Raw genomic sequence first — 20,874 nt, 5'->3', positions numbered from 1 at the left:
AGCAGCAGGGCCTCGGGCAGGGATTGCTTTGCTGTTGTTTGGGGGTTTTGTGTGAGTACTGCGGCTTCTCTCCTTTTTTGGAACTGGGAAGATGGTGCTGGAGGCGCAGGGAGGGCTCGGCCGGCCCTGGCTCCGCCACCACGCGCTCCTGCGGCCGCGGGATGCGCTGAGCAGCACCTCCTTGTGCGCGGGAGATGGGGCGACAAGGAGAGCCTCGGGGGAAGAACAGCAGCCGCAGAACTCTTTGGTGGCAAGGGACCTCTAACCTCATCCAGTCCAACCAGTCCACTGCCAGGTCACCACTGAGTCATGTCCCTCAGCACCACATCTGCACAGCTTTGCAATCCCTCCAGGGATGGGGATTGCAGCACTGCCGCGGGCAGCCTGGGCCAGGGCTTGGCAGCCGTCGTGGGGGGGCAATTGTTCCCAGCGTCTACCCTAAACCTCCCCTAGTGCAAACTGAGGCAGTTTCCTCTTGTCCTATTGCTTGTGCCTTGGAAGAGGACACCAACCTCTCCTCGCTACAAACTCCCCAAGGCAAATTTAGCAGCTTAATCCTTGGAGCTCAGGCTAGGGTAGACCTACAGGAAGACCCATCACAGGAGCACAAACCCAGCGGTGCCTACCTGTCCTGCACCCAAAATGCTTTGTCATGTGATGCTGCCATCTCCACTGGAGTTAGGAGACAGCAGGATCTGTTTTAGCCCAGGCTGGGAATCACCCAACTTTAGCTGCACCCTGCTGTATTTCTAGTGATTGGCTGCAGCACCCTGTTGATGCTCAGGGCAGCTGAAGCCAGAGCCTTGCAGGAACAGCTTCTTCCTCTCTCCTTTCTCTCCAGGGCTGGGGAACCTCCCCAGCCCACAGCCAGGGTGCTGGGGCCCCACCAAGCATGGTGTGGAGGGCTGGCAGCCTGCCCTGCTCCTTGCATCCCTCGTGGATGGGGAGGGACCGAGCAAGGCCAGCCAGGCCATCAACAGAGACAGGGCCCTGCTTTCAGTGCCCCTAACAGCAGAGCCAGGGAAGGGATGTGGGGACATCAGAGGAGGGCAGCAGTTCTGGGCTCCAGCCCATCCTGTCACGTGCAGATGAGCCATGCTGGCATGGCCCCTGGGTAGGGTTCCCGTTTCACGGCCTCCAAAGTGAGGGAGTGAGTAAATCCACCAGCATCCTGGGGAAGCTGACTCAGCTTCCTCTTGCTGCCCCTTGCTGGTTTTGCTGGAGTGTGGGGTGTGGTTGCTGTTTATTTCTGACCCCCACAGGGGTGCAGGCAGGTGCTGACCCACCCCAGGACCAGCCTCTGCAAGGGATGAGGTCCTGTCTCCTGACTCAGGATCTCTGGTGGCAGCAGTCACAGAATGGGTTGGAAAGGACCGGAAAGATCATCCGGCTCCAACTCCCCCCCCCCCCCCACCCCAGGTAGGGACACCTTCCCTGAGCAACCTGTAAGGAGACTCTGCTCAGAATCCTCTTAGCAATGCTTCTCATCTCATGTGCCTCATCAGTTCTCTCTTGCTGCCTCTCCCTGGGGAAGCTGCCAGCAGAGGTTGGATTTGCTGCCTTACCCCCGTCCTTGTGGGTGAATCTCAATGTGAATCCCCTTCTGCCCCCTGCTAGGTTGGGAAATCCTTTCTCACCTTCCATGGGCTTGTGGCACAGGATGGAGTGAGTGGAGCAGATCCATGGAGGGAAGACTGGCATGTGTCCTGAGCTGGGGAGCAGAGGAAGGTGATGGGGACAGGGATGGGCTGAGGACTGAGTGTCTGGAGGAAAGACTGCAGTGTGCCCTGGGATCTATCAGCAGCTTGAATTGAGGGGACTGAGCTTTCAGGAGGAGAGAGCTGGTGTGTGTCGAGGTGGGATGTCCCCTGTAGTGTGGTTGGGGATGCTTGGAGACTTCCCAGTCCCCATGTCCCCACTCACCCCCTCCCTCACCCTGGGGCAAAGGTGCTTTTCTGCTGTGTTTTTGCGGCTGCAAGGCCAGCTGCTGCCTTCCCAAATTGGGTTGGGGCACAAAATCCATCACAGCCCCTGCTTTCTGTGTTGCTGACAGAGCAGCAGGTCCCACAGTGACACAGGCTGGCAGTGTCCTGGGTTGTCCTTTCTAACCCCATCCCTCCTTTGGTTCCTCTGTAGGTGCTGGCGCCTGCCCGGGCAAAGGTGGCAGTGATGGCTGAGGGCAGGGAGCTTGTCCTGGTGCTGGAGAGGAACCAGTAAGTGCTGGGACTGGGGAAGGGAGGGTTGAGTGTCTGGCATGGTCCCACCTGGCTGCCCTGTCCTGGCCCTCCTGCCCACAGGGGAAGAGATGGCCCAGTGTGGCTTCCTGCTGGCAGCTGCAGCTGCAGCAGTTGGGGCTGCTCATGCCTGTGTTGTGCAAGAAACAGCACTGGCTTGATGCCACAGTGCAGGACACAGCACAGGTGAAGGTGGTGTGGAGTGCTTAGGGCATGGAGAAGTGCCAGGTGGAGGATCGGTGGCATGGGGATTCTTGGGCTGCCAACCTGCCAGTAGGGCTGATCCTGTGAGGTCTTTAGAGGTCCTTGGGATCTTGGTGGGCAATGCCAACTCTTGGCAGTAATTTGAAAACATCTGCTGCTCTTCTGCTGGTCCATTCCTGGGATTGGCAACCTGGCACCATTCCTGGGTTACTCTGCCATGTAGCCTCACTCCACCCTTTCTGGGCTTCTTTGGTTTGGTTTGGCTGCAGGTGCCAGCAACGTCTGCCCCCTGTGACACTCAGCCTGGCATCCTCATGTGCCAAGGCTGGAGCAAGGAGTGCAATCATCTCCATCTCCTGCCCTCCTCTCCATGTCCCTCTACCTGAGACCTTGTGGCATTTGTCCCTTTATGGGTTTGTGTCCCTCCTAGGGCTAGGCAGCCCTGTGGCAGAGCAGGGCAGACAGTAGAGCTTGAAAGCTCCTGTGCAAAGCTTAGCCTTCTTTCTAGCTGGTCCATGAGTTCCAGAGATATTTGTCTGTCTTCCCATGACCCTGTTTCTGCCTTGGTACCACTTTGCCCTGCTAAAGGGATGAGTGTGGCCAAAAGGAGTGGAGAACATCCCTGGTGGCTATGGTTGGGGGATTGGCTCAACCTTCTCAGTTCCTCCATTCCTCAGGCATGGGTGGCATTGAGATTTTTGCCTTTCCAGTGTCCTCAGCCAGCCTGTCCCCATCCAGCATGGGCAGCTGCCCATCTGCTTCCGTGCTGGCTGGACGCTTGTCTTGCCAGCCTGCCCACAGGTCCTTTTCCAGGAACCAGCTGGAGCTCCTGTCTCCTTTCTCTGCTCTAACTGGAATTACTGGTGTCAGGCACCCACTCACAGGCAGACTGGGAAGGCAGGAACATGCCCACAGTGCCATTTTTGGGACCAAACTGCTTGCAAAATAGAAAGCAGGAGGCGGGAGGGCTATTCTGGGACCGGCTGCTGGATTTGTTTTCCTTTGCTGTAGGACAGAACCTCTGGAATGGGGCCAAACTCCACACATCCAGGGTCAGACTGCCAGCAGGGGTAATGCCAGCCTTACTTTGTGCTCTTGTGGGTGGCAGAGACCCCTGCATGCACACTGTTCCCCAGAGGACCTGCCATCCCCACAGTACCTGCAGGCTTGTGGTGGGGTGCCCATCACACTGGCATCTGGCACACATTTCATAGTGTGGGCAATCCTCAAACCTTTCTTTTCTCTCCCACTACTTGTGGGATCATTTTAGTCCCAGTCTCCCTCATTTGTTCTCTGAGACCCCCAACCCACTGAACAGCTGCAAGCTCAGCTCTGCCTCTTCCTTACAGCAGGAGCTGTGTCAAGGACCGCCCCAGGGCTGGCCTTGGAAGGAGATGGGCAGTGGCTGGGGGAACACTGAGGCACGGGGGTGAAGGCAGGGTGGGTGCAGGCTGTGCTCAGAGCAGTCTGAGATTTCTCACCATCAGCTCTGGCTTTTCAGGGTCCTCTCACGCTGCCCCAGAGCAGTTGTGAGATGGCCCCAGAGCCAGGGGACGGATGGGTGGGCAGCTGGGCTCCTCCTGTGCAGGTCCCCGTCCCAGGCCTGCAGGACCTTAGCGCAGTATGGACTGCAATGCACATCCACGCTGGCCAGGGGCCAGCTCCTCTCTGCTTGTGGAGAACACAACCACCAGGCCACGCTGCCAGCTCCTCCGTCATGGTGATGGCCACGCTGCCAGCTCCTCCGCTGCCGGACGCTCTACAGGGGGGCTGCAAAGGGAACCACCGGGACAGCTCAGCCCTGCATGGCTGCTAAGGGCTGGGCGCGGAGGCTCTGCGTGCCCCTGTGCTCGGACACCCGAAGTAGCTCCGGGTCCTCACTCTTCTCTTTCCACAGGCTGTTGGCACCGGGCTACACCGAGACGCATTACAGCGAGAACGGGCAGCCCGTGACGGTGTCCCCCAACCACACGGTAGGTTCCCCTCCGCCTCCCGGGGCTCCTCGGCAGCCGGGGGGAGGGCAGAGCCGCACGGAGCGGCGGCGTTGGGGCTGGCAGCATCCCCGGCGCCCGCGGCGGCAGGACCGCGGCCGCACGCCGCTGCTGTGTCTCTTGGCCTGCGGACAGCACCTCGGGAGATAAACAGAGCAGCGCCGGGCTCCGGCCGCTCCCCGCCGCCCCCCGCCGGCCCTCCACCGGCCGCTTGTCAGCCTTCCAAGGCTCTGCCGAGCCAACCGCGGGGCTCTCTGTGTCCCTGGCTGAACCGCGGGAGCCGGCAGCCTCCCGGACCCATCCCTCCCGCTCCTTGACACCGCTGCCCTGCCTGGGGAATGCAGCCCGGGGTGGGCTTTGGCTTGAGCACCTGCGGCTTGAGGCTGCGGGCTGCTTGCTCATGTTGCTCTCTGTCACCTCTCTCCAGGACCACTGCTACTACCATGGGCACGTTAAGGGCTATGGTGGCTCCTGGGTTGTCCTCAGTGCCTGCTCAGGAATACGGTATGGAGATGTGCAGGGTGGGGGGGGCTTGTGAGGCTGATGAAGAGATGGATGCATCCAGTTACCCCATTCCTCTCTGGAAGAACTTCCTACTGGAGCAGGAGGTGCTTCACTGGGCTGATTTTTCCATCACTCCCTCTCTCCCATCCTTCACCCAACCCTAAGGATGGGTGGAGAAGGGAAAGGCCATTTCCCTGAATCCACAGAATCTACGATTCTATGATTTTGCTGGCAGCACAAGCTGCCTTTAAGGAAATCCATCTCTGGAGGAGGCAAGACCCCGCAGAGGGTACCGCCGAAATTAGCTTTGCCCTGTTCAAGCACCAGTTGCCACCCCACATTCATGTGGCCTGACTGGCAGAGGTTTGGATGCTAAGGATGTGTTAGCTCCCAGGGCTGGACTGACAGAGGTACCCATCTTTTGTCTGCCCCCACCCTGAGTAAGGAGCAAGCTGAGGTGCAGTGAGTTTGAGTGCTTCAGCAGGGGCTGGGAAGCTGGAGTGAAAGTACCACAAGGAGCCATGAGTGCTGTTCTCTATTGCCAGGGGACTGATAGTGCTGAACAGCAACAGCAGCTACTACGTGAAACCCCTGGGGATCCCCGAGCCAGGCCACCACATCATCCACCGAGCAGAGCACCTGCCTGTCCAGAGCGGGACCTGCGGGCACGGGGACGGCTTTGGGAGCACCATCGCTGACATCACTCGGCTCTTCCAGCCAGTGCACCACCAGGTAAGGCCAGCCTGGAGCCCTCTGCCTGTGGAGGAGCTCAGAGTGGGGAGCTGGGCTGACTTCAACCCTGCTAATGCCTGCAGCTTGTGCTGGCTGCCTGTCAGCCTGACATCTGGGCAGGACTGTGCAGGCAGATGGGATGTGAAGATTCTTTGTGGTCATAGAATCACAGATTGGTTTGGCTTGGAAAAGACCTTTAAAGGTCATCCAGTCCAACCTCCCCACAGGCAGCAGGGACATCTGCAAGTAGAGCAGGTTGCTCAGAGCCTCATCCAATCCAACCTGGAATAGATCCAGGGATGGGGCATCTACCACCTCTCTGGGCAACCTCGACCAGTGCCTCACCACCCACAGTGTAAAATATTTCTTCCTTTCTCTAGTCTCAATCTTCCTCTTTTAGTTTCAAACCATTACCTCTTACGCTGTCACAACAGTCCCTGCTAAAAGGTTCCCAGCTTTTGTCAGCCCTTTAAGTACTGGAAAGTCACAATAAGGTCAGCTTGCCTGGTCTGAGTTTGGCCAGGAGACCCTGAAGCAGGAACATGTGGTGTGGACATGGTGTGAAGTGACTATAGGAATTGCACTGTAGCCACTCAGTTTTCCCTTGTCTCCCTCAGTGCCTCAGCTTCTCCTCTTGGTTGTTCTGGCTGAGAACTGGACAGACTGGAGAGCTGGGCACATAGGAACCAGATGAAGTTCTACAAGGACAAGTGCAGAGTCCTGCATCTGAGGAGGAATAATGAACTCCACCAGTACAGGCTGGGAGGTTATCTGCTGGAGAGCAGCCCTGTGGAGAGGGACCTGAGGTCCTGGTGGATAACAAGTTAACCATGGCACATGCCCTTGTGGCCAAGAAGGCCAATGGGATCCTGGGGTGTATTAGCAAGAGTGTGTCCAGCAGATGAAGGGAGGTTCTCCTCCCCCTCTACTCTGCCCTGGTGAGACCTCATCTTGAATACTGCTCTCAGTGTAGGGCTCCTCAGTTTAAGAAGGACAGGGATCTGCTGGAGAGGATCCAGCAGAGGTCTACAAGGATGATGAGGGGACAAGAGGGCATGGCTTATGAGGAGAGGCTGAGGGACCTGGGGCTGTTTAGTCTGGAGAAAAGAAGACTTAGAGGAGATTTGATAAATGTTGATAAGTATCTGAAGGCTGCCAGGAGAGGGAGGGCAGGCTCTGCTCACTGCTCCCTGGGGTAGGACAAGGAGCAATGGGTGTAAATTGCAGCAAAAGAGGTTCCAGCTCAACACAAGGGGGATCTTCTTTACTGTAAAGGTCCCAGAGCACTGGCACAGGCTTACCAGAGAGGTTATGGGGTCTCCTTCTCTGGAGACTTTCAAGGCCTGTCTGGATGTGTTCCTCTGTGATCTGTGTTAAATAGTATTGTCCTGCTGTGGCAGGAGGGTTGGACTTGGAGATCTCCTGTAGTCCCTTCCAACCCCTAATATCCTGTGATCCTATGAACTCTGCAGAATCTGAAGAGCCTGAGATGCCCAGATCCATGGGCTGCCCTGCTCTGTCCTTTGCTTCTCTGAGCCTTGCTGTCTGTCTTGCAGGCAAAGAGAGATGCCTGGAGGACCATGAAGTACATGGAGCTCTTCATCGTTGCTGATCACACACTGGTGAGTGCTGTGGGGAGTAGAAACCATGTCCTCTGTTGAAAATTCAGGACCTATCTGTCTCCCTTCCTGGTCTTCCTCTGGTGACCCTTTCCCATCTTCATATCTCTGCAGTACAGAAACCAGAACCTCAACCTAGGCCACACCAAGCAGCGCATTGTGGAGATTGCAAACTACGTGGACAAGGTAAGGAGATGAAGCTGCTGATGCTTGTGACCATCTCTGTCATTCCCAGTGCACATGAAAGCAGCTTAGCATGGGGCCAGCCTAATGGTGGCCCTCAGGGACTGAACTCATGTCACTAGGACTAGAAGTTTAGATGGCAGGTGTGAAGATGTGGTGGAAGATGCCTTCCCACCCAACAGAGGAGCTGCAGCAGCAAAGCTTATGCTGGCTGCTGTCCTGCTGTGGCAGTAGAGCTCAGTTCTGGAATCCTTGACAGTAGAAGGGACATGTTTGGGCATTGTCAGCTGATGGGTGGCATCTTGCCAACTTGAGTGGCTTTTGTGCCCATGCGTGTGTCTGTAGTTTTACAGGTCACTGAATATCAAGGTGGCCCTGATTGGCCTGGAAGTGTGGACAGAGCGGGACCAGTGTGCTGTGACCAGCGACGCCAACGCCACGCTCTGGGCCTTCCTGCAGTGGAAGAAGGTGCTGAGGACACGCAAGAAGCATGACAATGCCCAGCTGCTGACGTGAGCACCCAATGGACCTGGGGACATCAGAACAGGGGGCTGCCAGCTTGGAGCGAAGTCTCCACAGCATCCCTGGGGTGCTGACTGTCCTTCCCTTCTCCTTTGTGGGCAGGGGGAAGACCTTCAGAGGGACAACCATTGGCATGGCCCCACTGGAGGGAATGTGCAGCATGGACAACTCCGGCGGTGTCAGCGTGGTGAGAAGGGCATGGGTTGCCCCAATGCTTCTCCCACTGCCAGCCCATCTTGCTGGGGTTCTTCATGGGTTTGGAGAACCACTCATCTGGGGTTGGTCTTTAGATGTAGTCTGAGAGCAAATAATGATGCTGGTAGACCCTTATGCCTCTCAGATGTTGGCCAACAGAGGGTGAGAAAGGGCTGGTTTGAATGTCTCCTGCCCTGTGGACACCCCCATCTCACAGCTAGCAGCAGCATCAGGATCTCCTTTGTTGTGTCTGCCCCTCATATTGAAAACCCCTGCATGCGCTCTCTGCTTTTGTAGGGTCATCTCCACCCCAGGTAACTTGTACCTTCCTCCTGATGGGAGCGATGGTAGCCCTGGCAGCCTGTGGTCCATAGGCTGGCTAGTGGCATAGGGCACCAAGGTTTCTGAGTTTTGGAATCTGTCTCCAAAGACTCCAGGTTTTCATAGCATCATAGAATTGTTTAGGCTGAAAAGGACCTCTCCTTGAGTCCAGCTGCTAACCCAGCACAGCCAGGTCCACCACTAGACTGTAAAGCTGACATCAGCATGGGAGCTTCCATGCAGGACTTTCAGGAGACCAAACTCTACTTCTGCCCTCTTCCATCCCTCTCTGTGTCCCTCTCGTGGGATTCAGTTGCAATCCCAGGGATGCTGTGGTCCCTCCATCACCCCAACTCCATTCCCTGCTGTGGGATCTCCCCCCTCCACCCTCCTGGCTGCTGTGCTGACACATGCCCCACCCCTCTGCAGGACCACTCAGAGCAGCCCATTGGAGCCGCTGCCACCATGGCCCACGAGATCGGGCACAATTTTGGCATGAGCCATGACAGCACAGGCTGCTGTGTGGAGGCCACCCCGGAGCAGGGAGGCTGCGTCATGGCAGCGGCCACTGGGTAAGTGGGGGTGGCTCTGCATCAGCCCTTCCCAGGGATGCTGTTTGCAGCTGGGTGGGCTGGGGCAAGGGGAGGGTGTCCTGCCCACCTAGAGCTCACAATCTCACTACTGCTACTAAGCTACTACCTCTAAACCCCATCCCTCAGCACCACAGCCATGTGTCTTTTAAACACCTCCAGGCATGGTGACTCCACCACCTCTCCGTGCAGCCTGTCCTAATGCCTGAGAACCTTTTCTGTGAGGACATTTTTCCTAACATCCCACCTGAGCCTCCCCTGGCACAGCCTGGGGCTGTTTCCTCTTGTCCTGTCACATTTTGCATGTGAAGAGACCGACCTCCCCCTAGCTGCAGCCTCCTTTCAGGGGGCTGAAGAAGGGCCGTGAGGTCTCCTTTCAGCCTCCTATTCTGGTAACTGAACCAGCCCAGTTCCCTCAGATGCTTCTCACAGGACTTGTTTTGAAGGTCCTTCACCAGCTTCATTGCCCTTCTTTGGCCACATTCCAGAACCTCCACTTTTGATTATCTCCAGCCTCTCCCTGGTTGCGCATCCCTGTAGCAGCTTGCTGGGTGTATTTATTTGCTCACCTCTGCCATCACTTGTGCTTTCCCCACAGCTCAAGAGATTTCCCCCAGACTTTGAAATTGCTTTAAGAAAGAGGCCTCTGTGTCATCTCAGCAATGAGATGTCCTAATATGACAGCAGACATTTGTTTGTCTCACTGAGAGGAGGAAATGAAAGCAGTACTGCAGCAGACAGAGATGCACAGCTCTTACTCTCTGCTTCCTCCTTCTTTATGCATCACACAAAAAGCCATGAACTGGTGCAAAAGTCTATCAGAACCACACTCAGAGCTGTCCAAAACCACTGTTTGCTCCAGCTCATACAGGAAGGGGCAGCTGGGCCAGGAGAGAAATGACCTTAGATGTTCTAGGCTTTGATTTGCTTTGTCTTTTTATCTGCTTAGGCCTTGTGAGTGCTTTAATATTGAGGGGGTTTGGTGTTTCTTTCCTATATTTCTGTAATGGTTTAGTATGAGAGTGTTTTTTTTCCATTTGATTGGGTTTTTTTGTGGGTTTTTTTTGGTGTTTCTTTCCCATATTTCTTTAATTTTTAGGAGATTTTTCTCTGTCTCAGCCTCAGAGGTATTTAGGTAGCCCCCAGAGGGTATTTCTCTTCAGGCAGGCATGTGACAGACATTCTGAGGAGATAGTCCCTGCAGATGTGGGGGCCTGCCCTGTGGTTAGGACAGGGAGGGTCTGTGGTGTCCCACGTGCAGAAGACTGAGTCACAGAGTAACATCTACACCAGCACTGAGCTGGCAGAGGCTGCAGGCTTGGCTGCTTCCTGGGCTTTGAGGTTCACACCAGGAAGGTTTCCAGTCCCCAGGAGGTTTCTTGCTGGGGGGCTAAAGCTCTGGGGATGGTGTACAGCAGCTCTGCTCCTCCAGTTCATTCTATTTGGGAAGATATTTGGGCACATTGTGGTGTTCCTTGATCATTAGTCTGGTACTCATCTGGCTTCTGCCCTCAGAAGGGTTTATGCCAGTTTGCCAGCTCTTACTGTGGTTTTCCACCTTCTCCTTGTCTCTTTTGCCCTGGTTCCAACCCTTCTCCATTTGCCCCCTGCACAGACATCCCTTCCCTCGCGTGTTCAGCTCCTGCAGCAGGAGGCAGCTGGAGAACTACTTCCAGAAAGGAGGTGGCATGTGTCTGTTCAACCTGCCTGACACCAAGGACCTGGTGGTGGGACGGAAGTGTGGCAACGGCTTTCTAGAGGAAGGAGAGGACTGTGACTGCGGGGAGGTGGAGGTACGGTGCTGAGTGCTGCCTTGGGTTCCAGCAGAGGCTTCCAGTTCAGCTGCTGGGTGGCAAGGTGTGGGCCACGTGGAATGGGCTCTTCCCAAGGAAAAGGTGTTTACTGGTAACCACAGGAGCTTCATCTCAAGGGCTCTTCCTTGTCCCACCTTCCTGAATCCATTTACACTGCTCCTGACTTTCTTCTTGACTTTGCCTGAGATTTCTCAGCTCTTGTTTATCCCTCCCAGTGCCTCAGTTTCCCACTGACAAAACGAGAAGAGCAGTGCTGTGATGGGCTGGGGGAAGCAATGGAATCATAGAATGATTCGGGATGGGAGTGGCCTTTAAAAGTCATCCAGTCCAATATCTCTGTGGCCAGCATAGACATCTGTAACTAGAGCAGACTCCTTCAAGCACTAGGCAGTCTGACCTGGAACAGTTCCAAGCATGGGGTATCTGCTACCTCTCTGAGCAACCTGGGCCAGTTCACTAACTGTGTTGATGCCTTCCCCTGATGCAGGAGTGCACCAACCCATGTTGCAATGCACACAACTGCACGCTGAAGGTGGGGGCCCAATGTGCCCATGGTGACTGCTGCCAGAGATGCAAGGTAAGCTCCTCGCCGTGCCCCTCACAATGCTCAGTCTCCTGCCCATGGGCTAAGCAGGAAGATATGACCCTCACCATGCTTTAGCAGTGCTGGGTTAATGATTTGACTTGATGATCTCAGGCGTCTTATCCAACCAAACTATTCCATAATTCATTGCTGCCACTCCAAGCTGATGTTTCTCACCCCTCCTGTGACAGCTAAAGGTGGCTGGGACAGTCTGCAGGGAAGCAGCAGGATCCTGTGACCTTCCAGAGTACTGCACAGGTGCCTCACCCTACTGCCCAGCTAATGTGTACCTGCTGGACGGCTCCTCCTGTGCCTACGGCGAGGCTTACTGCAACAACGGCATGTGCATGACCCACCACCAGCAGTGCGTGCAGCTCTGGGGGCCAGGTGAGTCCTGCCAGCCTCCTTGCCACCTCTGTCCACAGCAGGAGTCACTTTGGGTCTCAGCACTGTGTCTGCATGTGGGATCCCCATGATCCTTTCTCATGAAGCTGGAGTGGAGTGGATGGAGGGAATGTGCTGGCCCTGTTCAGGGCTGGGGTCTGTGTCTGTGGGCCTGCCGTGGAGCCCATTCCACATGGAGCTTTCCTTCTGCTCTGCAGGTGCCTGGCCAGCCCCAGATGCCTGCTTCCAGGATGTGAACATGGCTGGCAACACCTATGGCAACTGTGGCAAAGACAGCCAGGGGCGCTACGTGAAGTGTGACAAGAGGTGGGTGCAGCACTGGCACCCATGGGTGACCCATCTCCTCCTCCCCCACCCACAGCCCCCCATTGCCCACGCCTGTGAGAGGACTGGCAGGGTCTTACCTCAGCCTCCTGGGCTCACCCCTCTGTCCAGTTCCATTTTGGACCAGAGGAAGCCACCTGTCCCTTCCTGGGCTCAGTGCCCATCATTGCTGGGTGTGCCACTGTGCCCATGAATGGAAAATGAGAGATGGCATCAGCAGGAGATGCTGTCCAGGAGACATCTGCTCTCTAGCATTCCCAGTTACACCAGAGATGTTAGAGGTCCTTCCCCTGCCTGTTCCCTCCAGCATTTCCCTGTCCTGTCCATGATTTAGCGAAGTGCTGTCTGCTCTCCCATCACAGTCTCACACGGCCATAAAGGCAGGGGGAGCTCAGCCAGCAGGCAGCAGGGCAGGGGGTGGTGGGGCTGCCAGGACCAATGTCCCCTCACCTTGGCTGTGCCCTGCTGCCAGGGATGCTATGTGTGGCAAGATCCAGTGCCAGAGCTCAGCTAAGAAGCCTCAAGGGACCAACACTGTCTCCATCGACACCACCATCCGCTTCAACGGGCGTGAGGTGAAGTGCCGAGGCACATACATGTACACGGCCAAGGACGATGAGGAAGACCTCCCTGACCCTGGGCTGGTGATGACAGGGACCAAGTGTGGAGATGGGATGGTGAGTACCTCCTCCTGGGGCTGGAGTCTTCTACAGGAGAGCATCTCCCTGGCCCTTGTCCCAGCTCCAGTGTGCACAGTGGTTCTTGCCTGTGTTACAGCTAGACCCTGGGGGCTCCTTTCTTCTGCACTTGCAGATGTTACCCTGGTGACCTCTCAGCTGGGATATTTCTAGACATCACCAGATGCTTGTGGGTAGACCACCAAGTTCCTCTCTCTGGCCTCCATGCTTCTTTAGTGATTTGATGCATGATGGAGCAACTTCAACAAGAATTGCATGCCCCAGAACTTGATGGATGAGGTTTCCTAGGAGAAAGCTGTGATAGGAATTCAGGTGACAGATCTCAACAGGTGCTGCTAACTGAGCATGAGTCTCTTTGGCAGCTCCTGCATCTCTGGGTCTTGTAGAGAGGGCCAGTCTCCATCTCCAAGTCTTTCAGAGAGGACTGGTTCAGCTGAGCAAGGGCAGCAGCTGTCTGTAGAGATGTGGCCTTTGCCATTTGGCGTTTTAATTGTGAACCCCAGTTTGGAGCTTTGCTCTAGTTGCAGATACCCCTGCTGCTGCAGGGGGCTTGAACTAGATGGTGTTCCAACCCAAAGCAGGCCATGATTCTAGGATCTGCCAGAAGATCACTGTTCTGCCCCTGTCTCTCCTACCTCAGCTTCTTGGCTCTCTCTCAGGTTTGCAAGGACCGCCGCTGCCAGAACGCCTCCCTGTTTGAGCTGGAGAAGTGTGTTTCCCAGTGCAATGGCCATGGGGTGAGTTACTGCCTGAGCCCCAGAGGAAGCTCTCAAGATGAGCACAGATTCTCAAGCAAAAGCCAACTGTCTCCCCTGGGGATAAGCCTTGCAACACAGTGGGCACCTGCTTTTCATAACTCATTGATGCATCAGCTCTGGGCGAGCCTGAGCTGAGGTTGTTGTGTATCCCTTCCCCAGTCAGAGCAATAAGATCATTTGTGATGTAAGGACCAGCTGTAAAAGTTGGATCAGGGTCCAGTTTGAACCAGAAAGTGTTTATTGCTCAGATCAGGTGCCTGTTCCCTCTGAGAGTGGGGAAAGAGTCAGGAACACAGCTGTGACTACAACAAGGCAGGGCAGTGGTTCACTGAGCAGAAGGAATCACCCCTATCCAAAGCTTAGAGGCCACAAGGCTTTGCCCTCTGCAGGATGCAGAGGTCTGTCAGATGAGGCAACAGCCATGCTTTGCTTTGATGGCAAGATCCCAAGGAGAGGAACTTCTGGCCTAGAAGTATTAACAGCATCAGGCACTGTGAAAACAGAGGGTGTAAGATGCCTGTCCTCAAAGAGGAGGGAAATAAAAGTATCAGCAATAAAATATCTCCTTACAGTGTGGTGCTGGTGGGTGCAAAGCTGGACACGAGCTGGCACTGAGTGCTCACAGCCCAGCCTCAGCAGTCTTGGGCTGATTGCCAGCAGCGTGGGCAGCAGGGGCAGGGAGGGGATTCTACCCCTCTGCTCTGCTCTGCTGAGATCTCAGCTGGAGTGCTGGGGCCAGCTCTGGAGTGCTCAGCACAGTACAGAGAGGGACTTTTTGGAGCAGGGCCAGAGGAGGCCACAGCAGTGCTGACAGAGCTGGAAGGGCTCTGCACTGAGGCCAGCCTGAAAGAGTTGAGGTTGTTGAGCCTGGAAAACTGAAGGCTCCAGAGAGACCTTCTGGTGGCCTTGCAGTGCTTGAAGGGGCTTATGAGAAAACTGTGGACAGGCTTTTTACAGGGCCATCTGTGACAGGACAAGGAGTGATGGATATAAACTGAAAGAAGGAGATTTAGACTGGAGAGAAGGAAGAAATGTTGCATACTAAGAGTGGTGAGACCCTGGCCCAGGTTGCCCAGAGAAATTGCAGATGCCCTATGCTGGAAGTGCTCAGCATCATGTTATCTGGGGCTGTGAGCAACCTGCTCTAGTTACAGATGTCCCTGCTAGCTTCAGGGAGTTGGACTGGATGAGCTTTCAAGGTCCCTTCCAGCCCTGAGTATTCTATGGTTCTGTGACCCCAGTGCTAGATTGGAAGGTCACAGGGACGCAACCCAGCTGATGTCCAAGGGGCGAATCTTGGCAGGGCTTAAGCTCCTTTAGCTTGGACTCCTGCCACTGCCTGGCTGCTCTCATCCTCACAGTGCAGACCATGATTGCCATACATCCCTTGAGGGCTCAGCCTTCCTTCTCTCCCTGCAGGTCTGCAACAGCAACAAGAACTGCCACTGTGATGCTGGCTGGGCTCCTCCCTACTGTGAGAAACCAGGCCTGGGTGGCAGCGTGGACAGTGGTCCCGTGCAGCATGACAGTGAGTCTTGACTGCTTGTCCAATGCCTTGGGATGCTGCTGGGGTTGGAGCCATGCCAGCAGTGGGGGGAAGATGGAGACATAAAGCTGCAGACAGCTCTTCTCCCTCATATTCTGGGTTGGGTCTATTCAGACAAACTCAGAGCCTGTGGCCATGTCTGGTTGTTTGCTGGGCACCCGTTTTAATCTGAGGCCACTGGGTGGTACTGCTCTGCCTCTGGAGCTGGCACCAGCGACCACGTCTGGGTGACTGGAAATGGGCAGGTGGCACTGATGGGTCCACTGCCTGCAGGCAGTGGCTGCTGGCTCTCCCAGCCCTGCACTCATCTTTGTGTTTTCCCTCCCAGATCATGAAGCCACCTTAATAACCCTTCTGGTCATCTTCCTCTTCTTCCTCCCGGCCCTGATGATGCTGGTCTACTTTTGGTACCAGCGGGAGAACTCACTGCTGAATAAATGGATAAAGGAGATGAGGAGGAGGAGCCAGGAGACATACAGGTGGGTGATGCATCCTAGACCCCTGCCCTCCTGAGGACCGAGTGAAATCCTGGCATCTTGCTTCCTTGCCACTGGCAGCATCCAGGCTGGTAGAACAGTTGTGAGGGAGCTGGTGCTGCACAGATCTGTTTCAAATGCCTATGAGTCCTGGCTGAGATACGAAGAACTCCCTCCTGGGACAATCTAAGGCTCTCAGCAATGCTCTGAGCAGAGCACAGGCATGGTCAGCTGGAGAGGACAACTGAAGAGGGTGATGATGATGGTGGCTTTCTTGTCATCTGCTCCAGCAGGCTGCAGGAGCTGGAAGGGCTCTAAAGTAGTGCTGAATTTGGATATTCTCAGCATTTCCCCTGCATTTTTCTCATTATATTAGAGCCCCTGCAGTAATCTGAGTTTAAGAAAAAGCCAACCCAGACCCAAACAGCCTTCTTCGTCACCCTCATTACCTGCAGCCAGACTTGTCCTCCCTGCTCAGCCAGCACTGCAAGACTGGTTGTTAGCAGACTGTTAGCAGAGGCAGGCTCTGGTGTGCAGTGTGCTGTGAAGCAGCTGTAGCTGAAGCAGTTGCTGTCTTTTTGCCATCTCTCATTTGCCTTTGTGGTCTTGGGCAGGAACAAACCCATCAGTCGAAAGTCTGCTGGTGCCTATCCCAAAGCTGCTTTCACCTTGAGGAACATTTCTACCCCTAGCCACACTAGTAAGGTAAATAGTAACTCACCTGCCAGTTTTGCTTTCCCTCCCTTGGGACTTGTTATTTGTGGGTGTCTCTGTGATTCAGTCTGGTGGCAGCCAGAGCTGGTCCAGATCTCCTGAATCCAGCACTGTTCTCACCTCTGTGTGCCCTCATGAGTAATGAGGAGCAAACATGGTCAGTGTTTGGGCAGGGGATGGTAAGATGGTTATCCCAGAAAGTGGAATAAATGCCCAGAGCTCCTCTTGTGGCTGCCTGGCACCCAGACCTGGAGGGGACGTCTGCTCTTCAGCACCTAAGGTTTGCTGCTTTTCTCATCCTAGGCGACTCAGGCTGCATTCCCCCCCAAATCCAACGCTCATCAGCCTGGCTCCCAGCCTGTAAACGTGGTCCACCCTCTTCGCCCAGCTCCCCACTCCATCCCTCCACGTCCAAGAGACTCCAGGCCTGCCAGGCCACCTCCACCAGTCAGCAAATCTCCCCTGGTCCCTACCAAAACTGGCACCTCCCAGGCCAAGCTGCCGCCTCCGAAGAAACCTCTTCCCTGCAGCCCCGTGAGGTCCCCGCTGGTGAGTTTTGCTCTTGGCTGTGCTTTCCTCCCACACCCAGGCACATCCTCTGGGTTCTGGCTGCCTGTGGATCCTCTAGCCTGGGCACTGCTGAGGAGCTGTCACTGTCCTAAGAGATGAATCTGTCTCGGTGGTGTCAAAAGCTCATTAGATAGTAAGAAGACACTAAAGTAGTTTGGGTGTTAATGTTGCATGTTTTGAAGCCTCTCAGCTCTGCAGCAGGGCAGAGAGGTCGGTAGGAGGTGACTGATATTCCTCTCAAGATGCTCTCTCTCCTCATGTGCTCTGTGATCCCAGATTGTCCCAAGGCAGCAGCCTCCCCGCCGCCCACTTCCCGGGAGTCCTCTTCTGGCCAAGGAGCTGCCTCCTGCACACGGACAGACCTTGCTGGTCATGGTCCCTCCTACCAACTTCAAGGCATCTAGTACAAGTGCCATGAGCCACCCCACAAGGCCATCAAAGTAAGTGAAGAGAGGAGCTGAGCAGTCTCTTACCACTCCTGGGGTCCTGCAGGTGGACACAGTGTGGGGACTTGAGTCATGTTTGGGTGGGACATTGCAAACATCACTGTGGTGTGCCCTGCTCTGCTTGTTGTGGTCTTCACTGGGACCTTGGACTCTGCTGCTCCTCCTGCTGTGACTGTGCATGTCAGGAGCAGCAGGAGCAGTGCTCTATGGGTGTGCATCTGCTGCTGGAGACAGAGAAGTTTGAAGCTCACCAGCTCTGAAGTATTTGCATTGCAGAGTGTCAGGGATCTTGGGTACGGGCTTGTGGGGACAGCAGCAGGGTGCAGAAGGAAACCAGATGTCCCAAGTGCTGCTAGCTAGGGAACAACCACAACCAAAGTCATTGTCCAGATGGGGACCCTACATACATAACCTTGTGCTCATGCAGGAGAAAAGCCTGCCTAGGTGAGCCAGATCCCTGGGGAGTCTGGGGTCTGCAGCCATGCCTCCATCTGGCAGAACCCCATAGGATTTGGTCAAGATTGGCCAGAGGGGACCAGAGTTGGGACTTTGGGTCTTGTAAGGTCCTTAGAGGTTAAAGGAGATGCCATCTTTTGGTGGGTGCATATGGCCCTGTACCCCTAGATCACAGAGGGGGCTCTTGGTGAGCTGCAGGGAGTGGAATGGAGGGGTAGACACTGATGGTTTGTTTCATCTTTCCTCCCTCCAGACCGATGCCACCTCAAAGGTGAGTCACAGACACCATGAAGGGCTGATCTGGATGGTGCTGGTGAGGAGGTGGCCTTTGGCCAAGTGCTGGGCTGAGATCCAGGAGGCAGGACTGAGTGTTCCAGGGGCTCTTAGATGAGCAGGATGTAGACCTTTCGTGTAGCCAAACAATTGCAAGGCTTGGGCACCTGTGTCTAAGGGAATGGAGGACTGGGGCTGTCTAGCTTGGAGCCAAGAGGTTCGGTCCAAATCCGTGGCAGTCTCACTGCTGCTTTCAGCTCTTGCTGCATTGCTGAATCCTCTGGAAGCAGCCCTGTGGAGTCTCAAGAATGCCAGCGTGGTGGGGGTTGGGAAGGACCTCTGGCAATCATCTAATCCAACCCCTCTGCTAGAGCAGTGGCTCCTGCAGCAAGGGCACAGGGGGTACCATTTGGGGTTGCATCTGAGAGGGGACATGACGTGGGTGCCCATGGCAGTCACTGGTGCCCTCTGGTCTCAGGGATAGTGACTGGTGTCTCTCCTCTGAGCTGTGGAAGGGTGGTTGTGGTACAGGTGGTAGATTGCATTTGAATGAGTTGTCCCCTCTCTTTTTCTTCTTGCTTTAGGCCAGTACCAGTCATCAAAGTCCAATCGACCTCCTTCCCCTTGAAGAAGTGACAAACCAAGGACACCTTAAGCCCATCCTTCCTGAGCTGGCTCTCCTGATTTGCACTGCTGCTGGCCGCAGGGGTCTTTTATTCCTCTCTTGTTTTATTTGTCTTTTGATACCAGAGGACTATTTTTATAAGACAGAAGATGTATTCAGCACAGAAACTGTAGTGGTGGGGGGAGGAGAAGGGCAATCGGTACCATGACATAGCTGAGCGCTGGAGTGGGCTGGTGCTGGGGTTACCACCATGGAGACTCCACCACAGGTCCTGGCATCATTTCCTTGCCAATTTATCCCCCCAGCTCTATTTTCCTCCTGACATTGCACATGGGCTGGGGTGACTTGGGGTCAGGAGAACATCCAACACTGACAATGGCAGCGACAGTCATGTAATATCCTTCTAGCTACCTCCTCCTTCTCCTCCAGGCCTGGTGAGACCCCACCACCAGAGTTCAATGCTGGCTCTTGTCTCTGGGGGAGACATCTGCCATGAGAGATAAATGGTTTCCAGTTTGGATTGTGCCACACAGTGCTGGGACATTTCCATGAAGGATCCAAGCTCTCAGGCTCCTCCTAGCCTCCTGCCTGATTACACAAGACAAAGCAGTGACAATCCTGGGGCCACACCTGGAAGGAGAAGTCTTTGGGAAATGATGTAATGTCCAAAGTGCTGGTGGCAGCTGGTGCTTTCAAGGGGCTTGGGAGCCCTCCATAAACATTGCATGTTCCCTGCAGAAGCTCTGTGAGCTGCTAACACTCTGCTGTCCAAAGAGGGAAGGAGCCACAAGCTGGGATCAAGAGCAGGAAAACCTCCTGCCTGTGTCATTGGCTTGTCTGTTGCCTTGGCCAAGCCATTGCATTTCTCTGTGCCTCAGTGCCCCCTTCAGTAAAATGGAGGGGGGGGGGTCATACCTACCTCACAGGGGTGTTGTGAGGTTTAACAAACTCATGTCTTGAAAGGGCTTTACAATCCTCAGATGAAAGGTGCTGTTGACCTGCACAGCTCTGCACCGTGCCACTCTGCTGTGACTCGCGTGCGGCTCTGCCAGGTTCTGAACTCAAAACAAAGGCTTTGTACAGTCCTCTGCTCCTCTGCCTCTTTTCTGGCTCAGAGGCTCCCTGAGCCTTCAGGCACCAAAGTGCCAACACCACATTTGGTCCAGCAGTGTGTGACCTCTCAGCTGCCCTAGTGCAGATTCTATCCATCCTAGGACAGAGCTTTTGAGCTGTGTCCAATGTGGATGTTGTTCATGATGTAGCCTCAGGGACACCCCTTAGGAAGCTGTTCTGGTGTTTTGTTATCCTCAAGTGTTAGGAACTGGGCTGCTAATTGCAGGTGGTGGTCAAGGCCCCAGTTTCTGACTGTCAGATATTGTTTCAAAGCCTTTGGTCACACCTATGGCTCTTCCCTAAAGCTTCTCTTCTACCTTCATCCTTTTATTGGTTGCTGGGTATCCAGGTGGCATGTAAGATCCAGCAGCTTTGCATACTGTGGTAAGTCACAAAATCACAATGTCATTTGTCTCGAAAGAAACCTCTTGAGATGCTACTTAGATGCCCTCCAGAGGACAGGTTATATGAATTGGTCCCTAAACCTTCCCAAGGTCCCATTATTTTTAGGGATCTCCAAAGGGCTTCTTACATGGTCAGAGTCCTCCTGGCGACGGGAAGCCCTGCTCCCTGCCTGTGAATGCCCTCCTGCTGCTGTCCAGTATAGGTGTCAGCAGGGACTGAGAAAGCTGGAGGGTGTTTGGAGAAACCCCTGCAGGGATGAACTGGTTGGGAAAGCTTTACTCAATGAGTGGAACCTTGAACCATTTAGCTTATTTAGCTTAATGACCAAGCAAGAGGTGACAGCACTGTGGTCAAAACCCATCTTACTGTGAGGCCACCAGTTGCTGCAGCAGCCCTGGGCTGTTAACATCACCTACCTGGCCATGCCACGCCACTGCCCTTTGTCTGACATCAGTGAGGGGCCATGGGGAGGTGACCCCCTCCAGCCAGCCAAGCTTCACCAGCAGAGCTCGCTCACACATTCAGGAGCTAAATTTGAGCTCTTCAGGCTAGAAAAGAATTGCCAGATCCTCA

General features: G+C 54.9%; 1 protein-coding gene across 1 annotated transcript in view; it reads left to right on the top strand.

The window, feature by feature from the left end:
- ADAM33 (ADAM metallopeptidase domain 33) overlaps nt 1-19,869 on the top strand; it is a 28,223-nt gene extending 8,354 nt beyond the window's left edge. Inside the window, exons 3-24 of the mRNA XM_064151194.1 lie at nt 2,137-2,213; nt 4,336-4,411; nt 4,857-4,933; nt 5,479-5,665; nt 7,222-7,287; nt 7,399-7,470; nt 7,813-7,979; nt 8,092-8,176; nt 8,935-9,077; nt 10,711-10,888; nt 11,397-11,486; nt 11,684-11,879; nt 12,095-12,203; nt 12,694-12,898; nt 13,579-13,656; nt 15,097-15,205; nt 15,552-15,702; nt 16,314-16,404; nt 16,717-16,962; nt 17,260-17,423; nt 18,139-18,156; nt 18,743-19,869. Coding sequence (XP_064007264.1) covers nt 2,137-2,213; nt 4,336-4,411; nt 4,857-4,933; nt 5,479-5,665; nt 7,222-7,287; nt 7,399-7,470; nt 7,813-7,979; nt 8,092-8,176; nt 8,935-9,077; nt 10,711-10,888; nt 11,397-11,486; nt 11,684-11,879; nt 12,095-12,203; nt 12,694-12,898; nt 13,579-13,656; nt 15,097-15,205; nt 15,552-15,702; nt 16,314-16,404; nt 16,717-16,962; nt 17,260-17,423; nt 18,139-18,156; nt 18,743-18,794 — 2,637 coding nt within the window. The 3' untranslated portion in view covers nt 18,795-19,869. The remainder of the gene's footprint in view (nt 1-2,136; nt 2,214-4,335; nt 4,412-4,856; nt 4,934-5,478; nt 5,666-7,221; nt 7,288-7,398; nt 7,471-7,812; nt 7,980-8,091; nt 8,177-8,934; nt 9,078-10,710; nt 10,889-11,396; nt 11,487-11,683; nt 11,880-12,094; nt 12,204-12,693; nt 12,899-13,578; nt 13,657-15,096; nt 15,206-15,551; nt 15,703-16,313; nt 16,405-16,716; nt 16,963-17,259; nt 17,424-18,138; nt 18,157-18,742) is intronic.
- The last annotated feature ends 1,005 nt before the right edge of the window (nt 19,870-20,874 follow it).

This window comes from Pogoniulus pusillus, chromosome 11 (assembly GCF_015220805.1).
Source record: "Pogoniulus pusillus isolate bPogPus1 chromosome 11, bPogPus1.pri, whole genome shotgun sequence".
NCBI lineage: Eukaryota > Metazoa > Chordata > Aves > Piciformes > Lybiidae > Pogoniulus > Pogoniulus pusillus.
The sequence above is the reverse complement of the archived record's forward strand: the minus strand, read 5'-3'. Positions and strand labels throughout refer to the sequence as shown.